This window comes from Cydia strobilella, chromosome 18, assembly GCF_947568885.1.
Source record: "Cydia strobilella chromosome 18, ilCydStro3.1, whole genome shotgun sequence".
Taxonomy (NCBI): domain Eukaryota; kingdom Metazoa; phylum Arthropoda; class Insecta; order Lepidoptera; family Tortricidae; genus Cydia; species Cydia strobilella.
The window spans coordinates 5961229-5985374 of NC_086058.1; the positions used below are offsets into that span (position 1 = coordinate 5961229).

The window sequence follows — 24146 nt, forward strand, 5'->3', positions numbered from 1 at the left end:
AAACTCACCTTATGTACCTTACCTACCTATACACATACTCTCAATGTCAGAAAGAATGACACAGATCACACAGACCGCCAGAGCAGGAAACCATTTCTCAAACGATAATTAATAATAATATTTGTGGATCAATTCATAACTGTCAACATTTCCTTCTTACCTTACTCCGACTGTAGCGCGTCATTTACATTGAATCCAATACGATTTGACAGTTCGTGGAGTAATAAATGCAATATCGTTCGAGAAATTGGCTCCATATTATTTAAGGCGGTATAAGTAACGGTTAAATATTTACTGAGTTACTGTATATGCTTTTTTGCTAAGAAGTTTAGCAAGAACATACCCTGGGTCGTCGGCAGTTTCAGTTATCGTAGTCGGCAAACAAGCTAGGCCATCAATCATAATGTAATTAGGTAAGTGTGTTTCAGAAGTACCTGCTCATGTTAAGCAATTCTTATACATGTTTTGCATGTAGGTATTCTTTGGGTAACTGTGTAATTTTGCAGGGCCCACCCGTACCAGTAGGTACTAGAAAAGTATAGATTCGTACACATCATTAAACAAACGACCTGATTCGAACTTTAATATACGTCAAAAATTTGCTAAGGATACGATTTCTTCAAACATAACTTCATTTTTGACACTGACATATCCGATCCATATCGTATCTTTAGCAAATTTTTGACGTATCTTAAAGTTTGAATCAGGCCGATAGGGTAAACTCGGACATTAACGTATCACGCACATATCCGTGATACCCAATTTCACGCATATATATATAGTGGTAGTCAATTTCCACGAGTAAATATAATTTTCTTGAACTAGACCTTACAGCGTAGGAACAAGTTTAGTACTCGATCCATTTGAAAAAGTTAAAATGACTCGGGTGAGCCAGAAATACCAAATCAAATAAATAAATCATCATCAATTGTTTAACAATATTCATTAAATTAACTTAAACAACAAAATAGAGTCTGCCTAAGCAAGCTTTGCACCAACTTGAATAACACATAGTGAGGTAGATTCATTATAAACATCATATTTTCATAGAAATTTGACATTAATTATGATATGGCCACACTTTGTCATTGCAAATGCCATGCAGAGCTAGCTTGGTCTGACTCTAATATTTTGCATGTTGTCAACCATTTAGATACGTTCACAAACCTTATATGTACTTATACATTTAATTTTGTACTATCTAACACTGAACATGTACTAAATTTAACACATCTCTACACATACACAACGAATATAGTTTTGAACGGATACTCATAACAGCTGTCCTGTTGTAACTTTAGGCCTTATGAATTTGAAACGTTCTTTAATCGGGACTATTTTTACCAATTTTTTTTTGTGATGTCACTATAATATCTTTTTACAATCACAGTATTTTATTATAATTATCACGATGGTTATGAAATAGAGGTCCTTCGGTAGAATGTCTGTACTCTGCAGGCCGAGCACATGATTGACGCGACAGTATCTCGCCGCGAGATAGACTACCCGACTTTTACTTACTGTATCAATTAAAGGGGGACGGGTAGTCTATGTCGCGGCGAGATACTCTCGCGCCAATCATGTGCTAGCCTGGCTGTTTTCTTTAGCGAGACGCATGGAAGTAAGTATTATCCAAAAGGTTATTATTATTACTGAGTCGTTTGAATATTAGTAAAGTAGGTACCTACCCAAAAAATCTCATATTCTTTTATATATTTTTTGTTCAATTTAGAAAAAAAAATGGTACCTAGCTACTCAAAAATTTGATTTTTGCATTAAATTCATAAGAGCCCGTCGCACACAGGAGGTTACAGGGTCCAACCTCATTGATCAACTTGCCCAACTTCTACTATAACCCTTTCATCGCCCAAGTGTAAAGCGAGGTCGTTGTGTCAACATTGCAGGTGTAAAACAATCGTGCAGAGTCGTCTTCAGACCGTTAGGGGGTTAGGAGTGCAATTTTGAGACGGGAACTTAGTTATTTATGCCGCACATCATGCCGTCGGAAAGTTTCCAAAACTGCATATAAAATAAAATTCCGTCTGAAATTTCCGGAAACTTATCCAATTTTTTGGAAACCTTCCGCAAGATGCACATCTGTAGTTACATTATAGGCATTATTTAAATAAGAAAATAAGGTGGAAATTATGCCTTTTTTAACCTCCAATCAGACGGTTAACGGCCGACGTCCATATCTTACTTATTGTGGTCTTATTTAAAATACAAGATATTTAGATACCTACCTTTAATTTTATGTTTAAAAATGCTAAGTTAACAAGAGTTAAGGATGACTCACACTAGACCGGGCCGGGCCCGGGCCGACGCGTCCGACATGCCATTTTTTCATTTTCACAATCACAACCGTAGTAACCTATAACTAAGTTCCGTAGTCCAAACGTATGTAAAATTGCCCCCGATTGTTCAGGACTGTCAGTAAAGCGTGGGTGCAAGGGCTATATTTCACAAGTTTAAACGACACTTCGTGACATGCCAGATAGACTTCAACACTAAACGAATTTATATCACGACTTTCATAAATATTTGTGATAGCCATGTCACGAACTGCCGATACAACAAGTCGAATCGAGCCTCAAACGTTTCGTCGGATTGGGTGGTTCACATCGATATGTCATATGTATGTCTGTTACCTGTGTCCGTGACAACGATGTACCCGCGTATGCGGGCATGTAATACGAGCCATTTATTTTATAGAAGTTACTCTGGAAAAGAAGAAGTTGGCTGTATCGAAAGAAGATTTCATCAAGTGATGTTTTACAAAAAAGTGTACTTATTCTTCTAATCGACAACACAAGACACAAATATTTCAAATCTCTGAAAAAAAAATGTAAAATGTCGAGTTAGACCAATATAACTCTGCAACGATTAAGATAGCACAGACTGTGCAAGTGTTATTTATGTCAAAATTTCATAGAACTTTCACGTTTTAAAAAGTAAGACTTGCACAGTCTGGCCTATCAAAATCGCTGCAGAGTTGTCTTGGTATAACTCTACAGATTTTAGAACGCCTTTAAAGACAGATCAATCGTCTCGACTTTGCACGTGTTAAACGCCCAAATTACTCGTTATTGTTCGTATTACGCTCATCGCGATTCACGTCGAATATATACGTGATGATTGCCATAAGTACACCGTAAATCTCTTAAATTAACATCGTTATGTAGAGGTATTTTAGTTCAGTTTTTACTTGTTACCTCTAATACCCAGCCTAGCAAGTAGCAACATCAGTATTTACTAAAGTCGACGTCAAAGATATGTTTACATTTTTCGCCATATGACAAAGGAGTAAGGTAAAATAGTTATTTGTTATACAAGGGTGCAAAGTTGTATTTTACCCGCGAGTGTGGAATTGAAACACGAGCAAGCGAAAGGATTCTATAGTTGAAGCACGAGCGAAGCGAGTGGTTCTAAAAGAGAATCCTGTGCGTAGCGAGTGTTTTAACACACGAGAAGTAAAATACATTTGCACCCGTGTGTAACACAAAACTTTTCCCCTCACTATAGCGAGGAAAGTGCAACATCCACAGGCGTTAGATCATCTTCATCAACTGGAATCACTCATTTTTTTACGATATTATAACAAAAAACTCTCGAAATTCTGTACTTTTACGTGAGAAGTTTTAAAGCAAAATTTTTGTTGTCAATGTTGACATTTCTGACGTATGAAATGTCAATGATGCGTTTTGAAATTGCCTCGACTTAACTTGTGCGTTCAGAATTATATTTAACATAATTATTAAAAAACAAACGTTTATTATGGAATTTTAAGGTTTATGACTTAAGATCATTAAATAAAGCTAAATCTGGTATTTTTTATTAGATTTTCAAATCATTTATCTAATGATAATTAATATCGAACGAACCATTATTATGAGCGTTTTACGTTTTGTTATCTGTCAAGCTACTTAAACACGCTCCATCCAAGGTCAAATTACTTTCCCCACTAGTGGATAAAATGCGTTTTTCCCCGCTTGTTTTAAAGGATAAAAGACGGCTTTCCGAGCTAGTGAGGGGAAAAAGTATAAACATATCTTTGACGCGACTGTAGGTAAGTACACGTTAAAATTCTTCCCTCTCCTAATTACGCTAAAATTAAACGAAAGCACAGTTAAGGATGACTCACGGTAGACCGGGCCGTGTCCGGGCCGGAGCTTCCGGCGCTTACTTTTCTGTGACATGACAGGTAATCACGTGATGCTTTCCATAGAAAACGAAGCGCCGGAAGCTCCTGCCCGGACACGGCCCGGTCTAACGTGAGTCATCCTTTACGGTCAATAAATGAATATGTCAGTAGTTTACGTGTTCAAAAACATATCATGGCCGATCTCAAAGAGACAAAAAAACTCGAAACGAAAGTAATCTTATACAGGCCGTGGCTATCTATAATCCCAAAACCTCCCTGGCAACGGGAATGCACTTATTTTTTAGCCACCGTGTATAAAATTTTACATTCGAGTAAATAGGTACTTATGGCGTTCTTCGCGTCCTTCAAATAAGTGTACAAAATTGACTTTAAGTATCTCGTGTTGTACTAAAAATATTCAAGGAAGTTAGATGATAATGTCTGATAATTAAATAAAATTGTTGCTTTCAAACAAAACCAAGGTGACATATTAACCAGTACCTACCTATCTTATATTACCTAGACTGGTGTTCGCTTCTTTCACAGAAAATTGTTTCATAGAATGTAATGTTTCGCAAAAAATTTATTTCATAGAAACTTTTTTTTTTCAAAGACCGTTAACTTTTTAGGTACAGCTAAACGGTCATTGTGTAGAAGCCAGAAAAGTAGGTTAAATAGGTTAGGTTGGAACTGCGACCCTTTGTGAAAAAATTCTATGAAACAATTTTTTGCAAAACAATGTATACCACCTAGAGATGACCGGCATATTTGTGGTTTCGTAGGTCCAGAACCACCAACGGTCGCTAGCCTGCTGGGTCCATTCCGTTGCCGTAAAAACTACGTAAAAAGGTCGCGTACGCTTAACGGTTGAAAGAAAAAACGCCACAAAGCGGTTCTTAGCGGTGTTAGAATGGACCTAGCAACTGAATAGAAATGAGATTAGATACAGTTGGTAACATTTTGTGTATCTGCGATTGAGTTAGGCGAACTACACTAAAATTCATATATTTAGATTAGGTATAGGTATATTATTATTGACCTTTTTCTGATTGAGGACATTGAAGAATTTTTATTTAAAGCAGGCGTGGCTCACTCCGCGGTTTCGTCGCGTCGCTACAAGTACATGCGACCCACACCAATTTTGGTGTCTAGCCATACGAAACGGACGCCTTGCGGTCATATTTATCGTAATAGACGTGTTTTGTTAGAGAGTGAACCTTCTGTACTTAGTACTATTATTTATTCTGTGCCCGAAGTTACATTGCTTTATGTCCTCAATCAGGACTTTTTACTTCGGAAGCGCATTATGATTTCAGGGACATAGTAGGTACAATCAGCAACACTCTTAACTGTACATCGGTGAACCTTATTACAAAAAGCATAAAGTCCACTGATAGACAGTTAACAGTGTGGGCGATGGTACCTATAACGCTTCCGAAGTAATTCATTCTTATTGTACCGAAGCTACAAAACAAATCAGACTTCCTTTCTGAACACAACGTATTGGGCCTACTAATACAATTGTAAAGAGTGAAGTTGCACTTGCAGCGCACATCCCCCCGGCCTACCTTACTTCAAATCCGGAAACTTTCAAGAACAATAGAATTAATATGACTTATGGTTTAACACTATATGTGTTGTTATCTTACCTCTTGATAGAAGACTCGTTTAGAGTTGTAGGTGAGGTTGTACTGTTGGTCAGCGACCATCAGAAGTATAGTAAAGGGCAACAGGAAGGCGGCCGCAGCCAGGAAGGCCACGCACCTCCCCAGCCGCATCATGCTCACGTTCCTTCGTCCCATCCTCACTATTTCACGCAGCTCCTCATTACAGGGCGCGTATTGTTACACTTCATTCGGGTAGTTGGAGCTCTGAGGTTGGTATAAGCGAGTGTTCTGTAACAAGAAAGAGGTGGTTGAAGAATTGCGCGCTGTTTGGTTTTATATATTATCATCATTTTTACTTTGCATGTACCTATGCCTACTAGTAAAAGTTGAAAAATTTAGGCATTAATACAACAATAAGAATTGCAAATTTAGCTATGCCAGTCCATTTTTATAGTAGGTACCTAATGAATGATGACTATGCAACTAATTTGTCACCAAATAATGTAATGATGCAAGGTCGGCAGTCACGGATGTTGTAAAGAGGAACCAATTTACTTGTTTCAAGGTTATTATTACGTCGGCGTAATTACTTGATAAAACGATCATTACTTTCGCATTACGTTGAGACCTCGTATTTGTAATAATTTCGAGTCAAGCAAGCGAGCTATTGGTTGGAAAAAGGAAATTTTTGAATAATTTTGGAGTAAGCATGTCTGTTATGCTTTGTTTGGTATTGAATCTAAAATGTACCTAATTCAGCGTATTTACTAGTATATAAATACATCTGGACCGAAAGATCATGTATTTCATTAAAAAGAACGACGAATCAGCGTTGTCGATAAGAATTATTTTTATTCCTTAATATAACAATGATATCGTCTATCTATAGCATAAATATCTAGTTAAACGACATACCTGTCCTGCAATTTATTCAATTTATATTTAATTATATATTGAACATATGTTTACCGAATTTTTCTACTTTTTAGTTGCGTAATTTAAAAAAAAGCTAGCTGCATCTGTTCACAACACAGCACAACAGGACGCTCATCTAAAAAATTTACTCCAAACGAGTCATTCGTAAAAAGTTACAAATCTCGAGTTCAAGTTCAAACAAAACCAAGCAAGGATTCATTAAATAATAAATACGAAAGTTTGTGAATAGGGCCTACCAACAACATCGAAAAACGAAAATTAATTCTGACTCTATCGCTCGAATATGTAAGTGCGATAGAGAGGCAGATAACAATTTTCGTTTCTGCTATATTGGCAGTAGGCTCTCAGGACCGGACGCGTCAAAATTCCAAGGTTGCAGGCACCGGATAACGCCAATGAGTCATTCGGTAAAATTCTGAGAACCTTTGACGAGCTCATTTTTGGACACTTGAGTACGGTATTTGTATGTTAAGAGGCCGTAGTCGATTTTGGAGCAAAAATTTAAAATTGATAGATTTAGTCGTTGAAATTATACACGTTTTGTTACGTAATATCTAAATAACAAGTATTGATTTCTATTAGCACGTCTTCTCATCTTGCCTTTTAATAATGAGGTCGCGAGCGTGCGTCACCGGTAATGCATGAAGAGAAGGGGCAGTTTTTAAAAATTCATCAAAAAATCATGGTGGTAAATTATACAAATTCATGTATAAGAATAGTTTCAGCAAATGTTGTAGATTGTTTAAGTATCAAAATTACGTTGAAATTAATTCGATTTTCAGAGAAATTGTCACTTGTTTTGAAGTAATTTCTGGAGAAAATCGATTTCGTCTAATTTTCATTTACACTACTTCAAAGTCATAATTATAAAAATGTAGTCTGATAAACGTCAAGTACAGGATATGTGTAATACAAAATTACCATGTTTAGCCGTCCAAACTTTACGAAATTTACAAATAAGAGCGACAAAATCAGTGCTTTACGCGCGTTTACCTAAACGTCCATCAGAAAAGCAAACATTACTAATTTAGTGAGTATGTTTTCAAAAAACTGATCTGATAAAAGGTAAGATAAGAAGACGTGCTAATAGAAACTAGTACTTGTTATTTCAATTAGGTAACAAAAGGTGTAAAATTTCACGGACTAAATCTATCAATTTTACATTTTTGCGACTAAAATCGACACCGGCCTCTTAAGCAAGACAAATCATTTAACAAAGGCCAATAAGAACAACTCATATTATTATTAAAAAGGGATATGGTTCAATGATAAAACTTCCGATGCTAACTTCAGGTCGTTTTTAAAATACCTAGGTTTAATGTAAGTACCTACAGGTATTCAAGTGCTTGACACTACTACTGGAGCGTGTTCACATTGTCGGATCTCCAATACGACTACAAAGAGGTGAAATGTAAAAAAGTTTCTTTTTATATCGGGCGTCTATTGTTTCCCAAAAAGTTTTAAGTCATAATGTATTGTTTGTGCGCATTTTCGTTAGTCATAATTTATTTGGTTCAGAAACGCTTAACTTTTTAGAAGTAAGAGAACTTAAGATTGCCATAAAACAAACCTAATCTAACCTATCTATAGGATAACCTTACGAAAATCCTGAAGTTTCAGTTTTAGGACTAATGATAATATGACAAACAATACATTATGACTTAAAACTTTATGTGAAACAAAGAGATCCCTTTCATATCATCATGAGACCTTTAACATCTTGACAAATGATTTAAGCAGCGTCTGTAGGTACGCAAGGGACAACGTCTCCCCAGTCTGTATTAACCAATGCGAGACCGGCATTTGCGACCGCATTATTTGCAGTCTTTTTATATACTTACACATTAATTTGTTAAATGATTAAATGTTTACTGTTCAAAAGAAATATTTACCTAACCCAAAAATGAAGCATTTAATGCTACTTAATGCCATACGGCACGCTGCTGCAGCAGCTGGCTTTCTCCAAGGGTCATCTGACATCCAATATCGGATCGGACAATGTAAACACGCTCTTAGTTGGCACTCTAAATATGAATAATTTCATAATTTCATTAGTTAAAGTGACAAACAGGGTGTCAACTATTAGAATGAGGGTGTCAAACTTTAGGGCGGCTACCTTGCCTACTAACTGTTAAAGATTCGTTTAGTATCCGTTACATTACTGATAGTTTGATAGTTTCAAATCAGTGCACTTTCGTTACACGGTTGTAAGTCACACTACTAAAACTAAAATGACATTTAAGTGGCATTGAATTGAAATGTGCTTATTACGTCTATTTAAGTCATCAGAGTGTGTTAAAATATGCACACGCAAAACGTTGACATTTAAGCGCGTGTTTTGTTTTATTATTATATTATTATCTGTAGATACCGTATAATAGATAATGTCGTATTTTAGTACGACTTGATAAACTAAACATGATGTTGACACTATTATCGCCATTTGGTAGGTACCTATTCTAATCCTTTGGACAAAATATGTCCCTCACAGCAAGGTTGTAAAACCCAATGTTTACAATCTAAAATAGGTTAGGTTAAGATAGTTTGTAATCTTCCTACCGTCAGTATAATTTAACTAACCATTGTGAACTATCGGGTGTTTGCAATTTTACGTTGACAGATATAAGTATTTTAAGTATACGGTACTACGCTTGTCATTAAAGGTTTTCGAAAGTCAGGCTTTTCGAAAGACGTACACAGATAAAATAAGTAAAAATTTGTCCACTCCTTACAAACTTTTATAGTGGGGTATCATTGAGTAACGATTTTTGTGGAACAGTTAGTTAATTTTTTAACGCACGCTTAAGAATTTTATGATGTAGTTGGCAACCTTAATGAAAATACATGATGAAAGCGTTCAGAAATATTCTTATAGTTTAAAATCGATTATCAATGCTACCGCACGAATCAGAGTAACCCCAGTTTACCGGTACTTTACATTTACAAGGAGAGTTGACATAAGTAAACCAATTTACCTACTTACGAGTATTTACCTGTTATTGATTGAATTTAGCTTGTATAATTTCCTAAAATTTTCCTTATTTCTTAATCTGTTTATTTTACCACTTATCCGACTCGGTCGCGTATACATATTTTTTGTAGCAACAAATGACCAAGTCACGTCCAAAGTTCGCCAGATCGTGACCGAGAGAGAAGGCATGCACAAATGCGATGCACGATTCTCGATTGGTAAATGTCTATAATGGTTAGAAAAACAAAGTCCGCAAACAAGTCGATAGGAAGTAATTTGTGGTAGCCATTAGCCAAAAGGGTAATAAATATTCAACCGCGCTTTCTACACTCAATAGGAAATAAAATAGGTCATTTTGTGTGGAAGCTTAGGTTTGCTTAGGGATATGCAAATTGGCCGGTTTTTAGTGTTCTTGTTTGTACATGGGGTTTCGTATCCAATATTAAATCAGCAACCCAAGCAAGCTACGTAGTCTAATGAGGCTTTGATAAATCGATATTAGATTCAATAGCATCGATTATCAATAGTGATATTCGATTCTATACAGGTTTGCTAAGTTTTATAAATAAGGGAGTAATTATTTACATCTACACGTAGATATGTATTTTTTTAATGTTTCGGTCATTTATAGATTACCCTTATCAAGCGGTACTGTCATAGTAGATTTTGTAACCACAGTAAATTCACTGCCATCTGTCGACACACTTTAAAACTAAAAATGAAGATTTATAAAAATACGATAAAATGCATTTAAATATGGATAAATGATTTTTTTTATTTGCATTAATTATTTTTATGATTTTGACCCATGTCCTTTCACTGATATGCGTTAAAATTGTTAAATAACAAACGAAACCGTCAACGCCATCTATACGACAGTAGGCCAAAGCTAGTAGCGCCCTCTGATCGAGAATCAAATTTTCCTGATTTTCGAGGCACATTTTTTCCTTAAGACTGTATCCATCTATTACGGAGTTATATCTATCTTTGCCCTTATTCATACAACTTTACGTGCCTGATTTAGTTAAATTATGTTTATCCCTTTCTTACAAATACATAAGTCAAAATGACAGAAAAGACAAACGATTCATAGCTAATTCAGGTTAGTAACGCGTTTATGAATAACGCTATAAGTACTTACTCTCACTATAGGTATAAAGCTGTTGATCAGATCTATCTCACTTCACTAGGTCATCTACTCTACTTGGAGTAGTGTGTAAACGTAACGCTTCGTTTTTGCACAATACAACTTCCTATTACCTAATATTTACCTACCTATGTAAATATTACAGGTATGTAAGTTCATAACATACATGAATGTTTACATAGCATCTAAATACAAAAACCGGATCTAAATGTCATCCAAATAAGGCTTTGCAAAGTGCAAACGTTTAGTTTAAACAAGTTGTTATACATGTTTTGTAAACTGTGAGGTATGCAATAAAGAGTATTTTCAACACACTTGCTCAAAACGACGTTTTTATTCCACCGATTTTTGGCTCATAATCCTAGATATTAAACACGCGTGCTCTTTCATTGTATTATTCCACTCGTGCTTTTTCATTATATTATCCGACTGAGTTAAGAAGCTAATAATATGCATGGAAAGGGAGCCTTCTTTAATTGGTCGGACTGGCGGGCACGGGCGCGCCCGACCGCCAGCGCGGCGCGCGGGCCGGCCGGCCCGCCCGCCGCGCCGCCCGCGGCCGGGGCGAGGAACGGCCGGCAGTATGACAGATGCAACACACAATACTAACTGTTTTAACTATTCAAATTTGATTAATATGAGTTTCTTTTTTTTCTCGCAAGTGTGTTGAAAAACGTCGTATGAAACGCGTGTGCATTGGTCATTACACACATCGGCTTTCTTATTGCGCGCTCGCTTACAGCTCGCGCGCACAATATCGCCTCGTGTGTAATGACTAACTTAGCACACTTGTATCATAATCTACTATTGTATTGTATTGTTTAGACACAGACATGTTATAAACGGATTTTCTTAAAAAATACCGATTTGGGTCAAACACATTTTAGAAAAGGGTTTTTCTCTGGACAATGCAATAAAACACTGATTTAAACTTTCACGATTTTTACTCATAATTCACGACGGGACTTAATCGGGTAAAAATTTGTTTTAAATTTATCTCCCGTCCGGTTTACCTTCGGTCGGAGGTAAATTTATAAAACTTAATTTTACGCGAGTAAGGTACCGGAAAAATCCCACCTGTAAGAGCGCAGCGTAAAATTTTGCTTTAGATTCCCTTAAGTTTGCAAGTCTACAGGAAAGACACGAACGAGTTAAGCATACGATAAAATGTGTGTGACCCTTTTATACCTACTTTTTAACCAGGGACTAAAATATGTAGCAGCACAGCAAAACAGCCAATAAAATATGAAAAATTCATTTGAAATTTCCAATACCTATTTAAATATGTACCTAACTTCCAAATTATAGATTAAGATTTAGATTTATTTATTTCATAATATTAAATTACATTATAAATTATTTTAAGCTAATACTTTGCTATTTTTACTCGTAGTACCTACCCAAAAGTAACTCTTTTAGTGTGTTGACATTTTTTGTTAAACAACACTCCTTATTTTTAAACTCAACCCTAGTAAGATAGCCCCTATAGAGAGCATTTCAGGAGTCACTCAGGAGCAAAAGAGCCTCATCGTAGATCGTTAGTCAAATTTATTGCAACATTTAGTTACAAAACATTTAATACTCAAATTGTACAATCAAGTAAAAAGTATGTACTTTTTACAACTTACTATGAGACCAGCCCCGAAATCGCGAAAAAAACTGCCGTCTCATACATTTCGGTGAGTCAAAACAATCATGTTTTCTAGAGAACAGCTGATTTTTTTTCCGCGATTTCGGGGTTGGCCCCATACTTATAGTTGTTACGTATGACCTACATATCCACCCCTCAGGGCCGCTTGCACCATTCCACTAACCCGGGGTTAACCAGTTAAACGTGGAGTTACCACGGTTACCAGTACAATTTGACACTGGGTTAACGGTTTAACCGCGTAACCCCGGATTAGTTGGATGGTGCAAGTGGCGCTCAGAGTATGGTCACGGTCAGAGATAACGATTTCACCCTGTATAAGCTGTCGATATTGATGATGGACGCGGATAACTGGCACGAAATACTAGGAACCCGGTTCAGATTTAACTACTTGTTACGGGTTTGAACTGGTTTTGATACGACCACGAAAACGACTTTTACTTAATTTTGCATGCACTAATCAACGATCTTGAAGGTCACTGATTTAAACTTTCACGATTTCTAAACATTATTAAAATTTAAAACGGGACTTAATCGCAACTCAATCAAAACATTGCAATTTCAATCGGGACTAGGGTTTTAAGATCCCACAATTCCCACATGGAATCCAGTCATTAGTAAATGTAAGCGGAAACGAATATCGACAGTCAATAAATCGAATATCGTTAGTGTTGTGTGTCGACAGAGTAACATCCCTAGTGCGCAGAACGTTCAAGCTGATAACAGGACCAAGTGCGTGTAGTTCAAAAAACTCGCGCGGCTAGAATATGTTGATGTCAACTTAGCCAGTCTTCTCCGAGACCACGGGCAACGCCGTCCTCAAAACGTCGGAGGTAAATCTTGAAACTTAAATACGCGGTTAAGTCCCGTTTTATAATTTCATAATGATCTTGAAGGTCGTATCAAAACAAGATCATAACCGTAACAAGTTTTTAAATTTGAATCGGGCTTCAGTTTTGTACATGCAGGTACAATATAGAAGAAATAATAACCGTGGTATCATTAAATAATAAATAAAGCACAAAATTGTGTACTTCCGTTTGGTAATACAGGAAACAAGCGACGAGAGGTTCGCGTGACTGTCGTACACAGCAACAGCACCATAAACTATACTATACTGCAATGAAAATGAGTTATTTTTTGTGGATATGTCTAAACAACGCGATCCGTTTACATATTGCTCTTGGGTGTAAGCTCAACACAGCTCTATTGTTGGCACCAGGTATAATTATTGTAACCCTCCATTTGTTAATAATCAAGTATATTATTAATTATTATTATACAGTTGGGACATTCACAATAGATTCTATTCGTAACCTATCTATTTGATTTCGAGTACAGAAATTATACATTATTGACACGATTACAAATTTATTTCATTATGCAGCGGAATTAGGCATACGTTTATATGAATAATTTAATTTTGTGCAGTTTTTAAATACGTTTTTTATTGGCAGTTAATGTAGTTACCAAAATATTTAAAGAGAAACGTGTCAAGGTGACCAAGAGGTCCAACCAGATGGTTCGATCAAAGCCGCTCAACTCTCGACACCAAGCTGGAGGAGCATCATCAACGAGAAACTGATCTCCCATCAGGGGAATCGTGACCCTCAGTAATGAGGAATCAGATACGAGGGCGAGGGATACATTAAGCTAGGTCCACATTTATTAATTTGTATGCTTAGAAACCTTGTTATACGCAACGCAACGCATGACAAGTAATAAAATTTCAGCGTTCAGTTCAGATTGTCATAGTGCATTGCATACGTTGCGTACGTAGGATAAGTGTGTCCCTGCCTTTAAGATAAAAACCGGCTAAGCGCGAGTCGGACTCGCGCACGAAGGGTTCCGTACCATTACGGAAAAAACAGTAAAAAAATCACGTTTGTTGTATGGGAGCCCCATTTAAATATTTATATTATTCTGTTTTTAGTATTCATTGTTATAGCAGCAACAGAAATACATCATCTGTGAAAATTTCAACTGTCTAGCTATTACGGTTCATGAGATACAGCCTGGTGACTGACAGACAGACGGACAGACGGACAGACGGACGGACAGCGGAGTCTTAGTAATAGGGTCCCGTTTTTACCCTTTGGGTACGGAACCCTAAAAACTGTCCATCTTGTGGATTTATGTTATGGTCTGTCCAAACGTCACCGATAATAGCATGCGATTTGCGATACATTGCGGTATTTGTTCTTCTACTTAGCCGGCAATTATCTAAAATCGCATGCCATTTGTTGCAAGGTTTGTAGAAGCCTTTACGACCGACACATTTGAAGATTTCAACATGAGCCAGCTGGTAGACATTTATTATTAAGCACAGGGACTCAGACATTAGCACTTCGGCCACGTCCAAACTTACAAAAAGGCACGTCGAAAGGCTTACAAATATACGAGTAGTCCTTAGTAACCAATTATCACCTCATTTCTGTTACGTTTACCTGTCTAACGAGGCTTCATCTATCAAGTTAGCTCAATTAAAACTTTCAATTGTATGTGCTTTATTGTAGGATCTTAGATGACATAAAAGTTTAGCAAAGTAAAGCTTATGTTTCAACGGTTATTTCTGTCAACATCTTTGTGACGTAACTGTTTTATATGTATAAATTTAATACAAGACTAATTCCAGAAAATCTTGAAACTTCTAGATACTAAGTTTCAAGATTTTATGGTAATACAAAAACCTAAGCAACTCCTAGGAGTACCTAAGCAAACGATATTCTATTATGGATAGCCATGCCACGCCTGGTTCCGTTATTCTAACCCACCCTTATTCCCGAACCGCTGACTCACCCTGACTTCTCGCCAAATAAAACTTGATAAAGTAACGTCAGGTGAAATGGGGCGTGACACAGTGGAGCTAAAAGCGCCGCAAGACATATGCAAATCTGATGACAAACGAGCGTGTGGGAGCTGTGACGCAAGATCGAAGTCTGGCCATTAGTGGAGTTCGGTAATCATAATGGTAAACTTAGTTACTTTATGTGAAATATTTAGCTGCGGGCGAACTTCAGGTAGGTACTACATTAAACACAGTTATTTTAGTACCTTAAAGTCAGGATTTTAAAGAAGGTGCGCTAAAGCCATAACTTAAACCAAAATATGACTAAGAAGAAATATCTCGACAGATAACACTTGTGTTAAAAAACACACATATAATAGATACACAAACCATAGATAGTTTATAAAGTACAATACCCCTATTTTTGCGTCGGGGGTAAATAATATTTATTACTTTAAGTCCAATTAAGTCAACGAACTAGTATGAAGTTGGAGTTTTATTTTGGATTTAAGTAACAAATATTTCTCATTGCAATCAATCGATGAACGTATGTAATCCTCATGCAAATAAAATAAGAAGCTTAGCTTAGGTAGTAACATAACGTTGATAAACACCGGTAACGGTGATTTTGTTGCCTTTGATTTGCCAGATAAGTCTACAGTAGGTATAATTGTGGTATAATTAATGTCATTAATGGGTCTAAGGCTATAAAATTTCATTATTTTACATTTTTTCCGACGTTTCAGCTAGGATTCACTAGCTGTGGTCACGGAAGACTGACGTTCCAGCAAAATGTCAATTTCTCTTGAGATATTGGTAAATAACACTAAACTACACTATTAAAAATAGGTAACATTTGCACTGCGTGTGCTATCAAAATCGTTGCAGACTTATCTTGGTCCAATTCTATACCTTATGTAGGACATAAAAGTGATAAAGCCTAGCGGTACATTAACAGTAGAACAGTACCAATGTCACATATCCCGTATCATGTCGTGTCAAAATGGAAAACTGCGCCGCTAATAGGCGGCGAGAATTTCCCACTTAACTACCATTATTCTCCTCGACGAATTAATAAAAGTCTATTCATTATTTACCTTCCTATGTACTTACGACTCTTTACATAAATACAGCGCCATTGTGATCTATTTATGGAACAGTAAATGGAACTAAGTGAGTAAACCTGCGATTTTAAAATGGACGCGAATTGATAATTCCGTGATACAAAATGGAAGTAACTGATTACTTCCTGTCATTATTTGGCGGAAGCTTTTACAGTTCGTTTTGTTAAAATTATTGAGAATGATATTTTATCATCAGGTATGTAAAGAACTACATATACATGTATAGAAAAAACATTTATAATAATATTATGTATGTAATTATTCAGTTAAGTATAAGAAAATAACTTGTTTTTTAATAATTTATAATAATTATAAAACACTTATAATAATATCTAATTAAGGTACCTACGAGTAAACGTTGTCTAAAAGAACATTACTTAGTATCATTCTCATCAACAACAACTCAACAAGACCGCTATTAAAAAAAGTTATATGTTGTCTTCAGTTCATCACGAATTTTATTAAATAGCTCGTGAAAAAAATTCAATGTCAAAATCAATCTGTCATAAAAGAGGGTGTGCAAGACTGCACAACCTTTTTATACAAATTTACCTGTTTTACGCATTTATGTTTATGGTTTTGTCTATTTTTACTATTTGACATTACATTTTGTTTTCTCCTAAAAACCAGTGCCTATTATTCAGTCGTCTATAATAGAGGGAATTATGAGTCCCGCCGAGTTTCTCGCGCCGGAGTGTTATTTGGAACTGGGGATAGGATTTTGGTATTTACAAGCGCAGTGTATTGTAATGCGACTAAATTAGAATATGATACCTATGTGGTTTAACTTTAAGAAGCCTCTGTGATAACTGATAAAGAATATGTTGACGTACTCAATTATCAGCTTAGTGTTCTCACAGACCGACCGACCTTACTGACAGACCGGTGACGGTGACATCACCGCCATGTCATTAAAAGCTCTTGAATATGTAGATGTTTGTTTTGAATGCAATCAGTTCGGAATAGTTTAGTTTATTTTGTAGCATTCAGCTCGCAACCTTGGCGATAAAACAGTCCACGCCGACACGCACCAGCTGGAAACCATAGATATCGGACGTAGTAAAGTACTATAAGTAGTTATATTGTACATATAGGTATATTATAACTTATCTATTTTCATTACCATACAATTCTTATTTAGGTACTCGTATTTTATTTCTAAGTTTATTTTCTATAAGTCATTATTTTTAGGTTATTTTAGCTACATAGGTAGTGTTTTTCATCTAGCAACCATATCTACACTATATAGCAAAGTTTTCCAGTCTATCTAAGCTAGAACTTAACTAACCTAATTGGTCTGAGAAGTCAACAACCGTGCTAAGAGTCCTGCCAACTAGCTTGGATAGCATCAAGAGCGTTAAGCTTTTCACCCCTTGCCAAGAGGTATAAAAAAACGAATTAGAGCAAATAAACTCAAAAATATGTATATAGGTCAAACGGAGATTTAAAAAGGAAAACGCTAACGTCGACGTCCTGTTCATATAGAAATCAATTTCCCATTCGATTTTTCTACAGCCGTACATTATCTAACATTGGTAAATTAAAAAAATACAAAATGAATTCAATATTCCTAATCTTATCTTACCCACACAATATATTATAATAATTAAATTGTAATATATCGATCTGATACATGTCTCGTTCCCTAATTTTAGGGTAGGGTTTCTTAAAGTGGGGTCCACGGACCCCTTAGGGGTCCGTAGCATGTTTATCGGGGGTCCGCAGTAAGTCAGTTACCTACTTTAAATATACGTATTAGAAAATTTTGTAGTAAACTTGACGAAATCTAAGTGTAATGAAACTCAATTTAAAAAATATATAGATGAGGGTTTTTATTATTTTCCTAAAATATTTTTTGACCGGGGTCCGTGGAAATATTTAAATTGTGAAAATGGTCCGTGACTGCAAAGTTTAAGAAACCCTGTTTAGGGAATAAGTAACGGGCGTGTTTCTTGCGGACATAATCATTGCGGACTTAGGTACCTATTTATTATTTATTTCATTTTTTTATTTTTTTCTTTAACAATAATGCATTGTGTTAGAAATCTTACGAACTAATTACATACATGCTTATAACTTAATTAAATTAAACTGAGTAATTATGGGACATGTCAGCAAATAAATATATTTTTAATAATAAAATTAAATAACAAGTGAAGACAAGTGAAAAACAAATAAAATAAAATTCATAATTTGTAATAACTACATACAATTTAATTAATTATTTGATAACATGTCAATCCATACAAAAAAACAAATACTTAATAAAAAAAAATAAAAAAAAACAACGATTCATTTACGATGCACATGTCAAAATTAAATAGATTCATTATTGTACTGGAAAAACTCTTCAACTGAATAAAAACATTTTCCCAGCAAAAACGACCTCAATTTATTTTTAAATATGAACGGGTTAGACATAGCTTTGAGTTCTGTGGGTAGCCTATTAAAAACTTTGATAGCCTGGTACCGAGCACGGTACTCAGTGACTTTTAGCCTTGGTGTAAAGGGGCGGTTCAGATTAGAAAACGTTTTGGGAACATTTTACTAACGAGTCCATCATACATATGTTAGGAAATAGAAGACTGAAATATGCATGTAAGCATGCAAGAAAATTAGGCTTTAAACTCCAATTATTGTGTGAAATTCGGAATCGTGAAATCAAAAAAGAGACTGACTCTTCCTAAAACAGTTTATGACCCAGGCACATTTATTATAATTTACAGTAATGGTGACGTTCGGATATCAATTGCAGCTGCTTTACTGCTTTGCCGTCGTTGTTGCCGCCGCTGTGTCTGCATATTTCCTTGATATCATGAGTGACATACACCGCCGCATAAAAAAATATGTCCATCAATTAAATAAATACCAAAATATGCCTATCAATATTGGTAGGTACCTTGTTGATCAGACTAACAGTGTATCTGGCACAATTGATAGATTGGCAAGATTGATTAGGGCTCGATAACGGATGCGGCTATGAGACGACGGTGTAATGTAACTGTCACGATTGTTTGAGCTATGATGAGGGAATAATAGGAACTGGAGTAAAAGAACTGCCTTATGATAATAGAGAGATGGAGGCAAAGAAATTGTGATGAGAATTTGTTTGATGGGTGTTATAAATAGGCATTCTCTTCCGTTAATATAAAAAAAACCTAACATAGCACTTAAAAACTAGTTACCTAGCATACTTATGTAAGTATTGTATTGTACCTTTTTTTTTCTCGACTTAACAAGCATAAATTTCAGCTAAAATACAAGTTAAATAGCTTTTGGTTTGTCTGATTGCTTTGAATAATACTTTTTTACATTTTGTTTTTCAATAAGTTCCCTTTGAGCTTTTCTGCCTTAATTAACTAGTGGAAACTGTTTTGGCTTGTGTTTTATTAAAATTCATATTGTGTAAGATTGTAAGCTGTTTGTTTCCCAATAAAATAAAATAAAAACAAAAAAACACTCCCACAACGTGTGACTGTGTGTGTGACGTGACTTCCGGATGTCAACTGCAGGTGCATTACTTTGTAACAACATTACTGCTCAGTTGCAGCATCATCATCTCAGTAATCTATGTATTATACGAGTAGGTATAACGCAAAAGCCATAAGTACCCGTACCATTCGAGTCACTGGCATTGTCAACACTGACATATATCTTAGCTGACATACATATAAGTACTCAGATATACTATTATGCGCTCAATATTCCAAGTTCAAAATGTTCTATGTCGTTTAGATCCTTTTATTTAACTATTTAGGTATGTTTAATTTAAAAACAAATCAGTCTAATCTTTATAAGGTTATGCCATTCCATTGTAAAGTTTTAAATGGAATTGTATACCAACTTAAGTAAATATCAGAGATAGAACTTGTCAAATAATGTTTAAAAAAATATTTTATTTACATACATAACAAATTACATATCTAAATATAAAAAAAAAACATTAAAACTACATATTATCTAAACAAATTAAAACTAAACTAACATTAAAATAAAACTTCTTAAAAATTAAAGTAATATAGAAAAATACCCACCTATGAAAGGTTCCCAAATCTGTCCCCTGCGGAAGGGTGCCCATGAGGCTGGCTACATTACACTGGATGGCTATGCCTATTCTTTGCTCTAGGAATGAGCCAGCCCTAGGGTCACCCGAGGTCTCCAGTACTTTTTTTTTTTCGTGGAAAAGGTTAAGGGCGTCGCAGCTCCACGGCCCTAGGGTCTCTACCGCAAACGCCGCAAACATGTGGTTGTTTGAGAGACCAGCATATTTGCGGCACTTTAGGACTTAAAAAAAACTTACGAGTAGGTACTTTAAAATATATAAAAAATGTTACTATGAAACATATAGCTATCTACAAAAATATAGCTACCGCGTTGATTGGATCTCACGGTTAATTTGCCAGCCATGTTTCAATATTAGTTATAATGAAACAATATCTTGCGTGACATTTGATCACGATATGCTTTGTTAGGGAAATAGGAATCAACTATTTAATGCACTCTACGGCGACATATTATCCTATTTACCTAAATTCAAAAGAAAATCCAGTCATATAGGTAATACTTATCTCTTGAATGCCTAGTTCTGCTGTCGACCTACATGTGAAGGAACCTTGGCAAGGGTCGCGCTCGCGGCTCTCATCCAGAAACAAAAGAAATGTTCTCCATGCATTGTTAGGTGGAACTAGAAATTAAAATTGCATGTCCAATATTTGTTATAACAAAAAGTAGTAGTAGCACTTTATTGTATACGACCTTCAAGAAAAGAGCGTATTCCCATCTTAAATGCCAGCAACGCACTTACAACCCCTCTGGTGTTGCAGGTGTCCATGGCGGCGGTAATCGCTTAACATATCATGAAATATATAATTATAGTTGATCAAACCAAATTGTCAGTAAATAAGAACAAAAAAAACTATAGGTACTCATCCTTTTCTTTTGGGTGCTAGTACTAGTGTAAGACAAAAATAGTAGGAACCTCTCTGTCTATGTTTGAAATAATGGAAGAAGTAATGGCATAATTCACGAAAAACAGTTTGGATGTGCATCGTACATCGACAAAAAACAAACGAAAAAAAATATCGGTATGACAGGTGCACAAAAGTCACGTGACCATTCTCATACATTATTTAGTTAGAGCCCCAGACCCACATAAAGCCTGCAAAACTCGGCAAAATCGTTGACTGACATTACTTTAAATCATCTGTACTACTTAATATTATAAATGCGAAAGTCTGTCTGTCTGTCTGTCTGTTACCTCTTCGCGCTTAAACCGCTGAACCGATTTAGTTGAAATTTAATATAGAGATAGTTTGAGTCCCGGGGAAGGATATAGGGTAGTTTTTATCCCAGAAGTCATCCTTAAAGGGGGTGAAAAAGGGGGGGGGGGAGTTTGTATGGGGAATCGATAAAAAGTAGATTGGATAAAAAATAAGCTACCCAAATTACTAACTCCACGCAGACGAAGTCGCGGGCAAGCTAGTGTTTACATATGATGATGTATCAGATTACTTGTGAATGCTGAACGCTGCGTTGCGTCTAGTATGCATAATAAATAATAATGTTAACACCTGCAAATCTCATGAAATAAAACTATGAAAACGGATTATATCGCGTATATTTATAATACATTTTTTTTTATCGCGTATAAATATATATCTTTACTTGAAAATAATTGTAGTGTATAACTAGCCTTATGAACCGTTTTTGCATGTACCAACCAGCCTTAAAGTCTGTAGTCTATGATTGTTCATTATTTTAGTATGTGGGTATTTTTGCACTTTGTAATTTTTCCTCAGTCACCCGTTGACCACGAACGCTGTAAAGGGTTCGAAACGTCGGGATGTAATATAAATATACGCGATATAATCCGTTTTCATAGTTTTATTTCATGAGTAACTATCGCGGTAACCGAAGACAATATTACCTGCAAATCTATTGAAGAGATAATATTTATAATTGTATCGACGATTCATTTCCAGTGTACTCCTTTTTTAAATGTAAATATTTCAGGAACCGTGATAGCTAATAAACTAATCAAAATGTTTATTTTAAGGAAATGTGTTACTAAGTAAGTATTTAAAGGCTACATTTACTATATAAGAATAATTTGCGATTGATACTTTTTTTTTCATGATAAAGTAAAATACACACTTAAACTATCGTGAGACATATTTCAAAATATTTATCAGTACGGTTTTTACTCACTATTATTTTTAGTCGCTTTTGGCGACATGTTTCGGATTCTTTGGGAATCCATCCTCAGGCACGAGTGTCCGCGGCGGTTGTTCGTCGTGGAATCCGAAACATGTCGCCAAAAGCGACTAAAAATAATAGTGAGTAAAAACCGTACTGATAAATATTTTGAAAGTAAAATACATTTTATAAATTCCATAAAAATCGCCAAGTTGCAACGGACATTGGAACGACATTGATAAGATTAGGTACAAGGTTCAATAAAGATAAGATTAGGTTCAAAAAATAAATTCAATATATACGCGATATAATCCGATTGCATAGTTTTATTTCAAGATTAGGTTTTTTAATGACGTGTATCTACCTAGTCTAGCCATAAATTCTGTTACAAAGTAAATTGTCTCTAGAGACTATAATTATAAAGTTATTTAATAAACTTTTGTATACCTAATAAAGGGACTAATAACGAATAAAAAATGCCTAATAATTATTCCATGTTGCCAGCCCTCACCTTAATACATGCCTTTTAAGGAGCAAACGAAGAGGCACGAAGAGGGCCTAATTCATGCACCATTTTTTGCGGAAATATAACATTCTTGTTCTGAAAAAAATATTGAGGTGACCAAATTTTTTACAATTTTCATGGCATTCCTTGTCTGAACACAGATCTAAGGAAGCGGCAGATGTAGTTAACAAAGTGCTCCGAGACTACCTATCATCTTGTGTATTTTATGGTTTTGTAAGCAGGCCCAGATAAAAGGGTTACTAAGCCCAATTTTTGCGAAAAATTGATCGATTTTAGTGAATACACGTTCACGAGTGTAACGAAATACCTACCATTATCTTAGAGAACAAGGCCTGCTCTACGCTATACATAAAAGAAGTTTGTTACAGAAAAAAAATTAAAGCTATGGGGTCGAAATTCCCGACGGAGGTGGTGAAAAAGATGTGCGATTTTTTAAGGCACTTTGCTACTTCATTCAAAAGCACGTAAATATGCAAGAGATGACAAAACCTAATAATCATTGTGTTTTTAAAATTCGTCAGTAGTTTGTCTATTTGATATATAAAATTTGTTTCAACAACTATTAATTTATAATTGTTATGTGTAATTTACTAGACTAGGTACCTCCATATATAGACCACATACTACAACTGCATACACCTACATTGTTTTGATATATATTTATCATGGTGTGACATCACACTTACTCTCCCTGTCACACTTACGTACGAATTTACAAGTGCGACAGAGAGGCAACACGTCGAACGTGGTTCGCGGGAGGCCCCCTGATCTAATCTACGATATGAGCGTCTCCGATATCATATCAGCATATTATTTGCTGTAAATTACTGATCCACAGGGGCTAGAGTCCGTCTAAGCTAACTTTCAACTGATTTGAATAGAACAAAGTGATGGAGTGTCATTATACCTACCTAAACGTCATATTAACATGAACAAATACTGCAGTGCATCGGGAATGTTTGCGGAGGCTTGAACGGATTGTTTTTATACAATAATTCGTAAACGAGTCGCCTCCCTGATGCACAGAGTATGGAACAGCACCAACAGCTTCCTGGAAGTCATT

General features: G+C 35.6%; 1 protein-coding gene across 2 annotated transcripts in view; it reads right to left on the reverse strand.

The window, feature by feature from the left end:
• Nucleotides 1–24146, reverse strand: part of LOC134749423 (carbohydrate sulfotransferase 13) — a 69687-nt gene that overhangs the window by 38286 nt on the left and 7255 nt on the right. The window contains exons 2-3 of one of the 2 annotated variants that reach the window (XM_063684347.1): nucleotides 5791–6036; nucleotides 2649–2720 (exon numbers count right to left, since the gene is read on the reverse strand). In XM_063684347.1, the coding sequence (XP_063540417.1) occupies nucleotides 2649–2720; nucleotides 5791–5943 (225 nt within the window). In that variant the 5' untranslated portion in view covers nucleotides 5944–6036. The remainder of the gene's footprint in view (nucleotides 1–2648; nucleotides 2721–5790; nucleotides 6037–24146) is intronic. The other variant, XM_063684348.1, reaches the window with a different exon arrangement.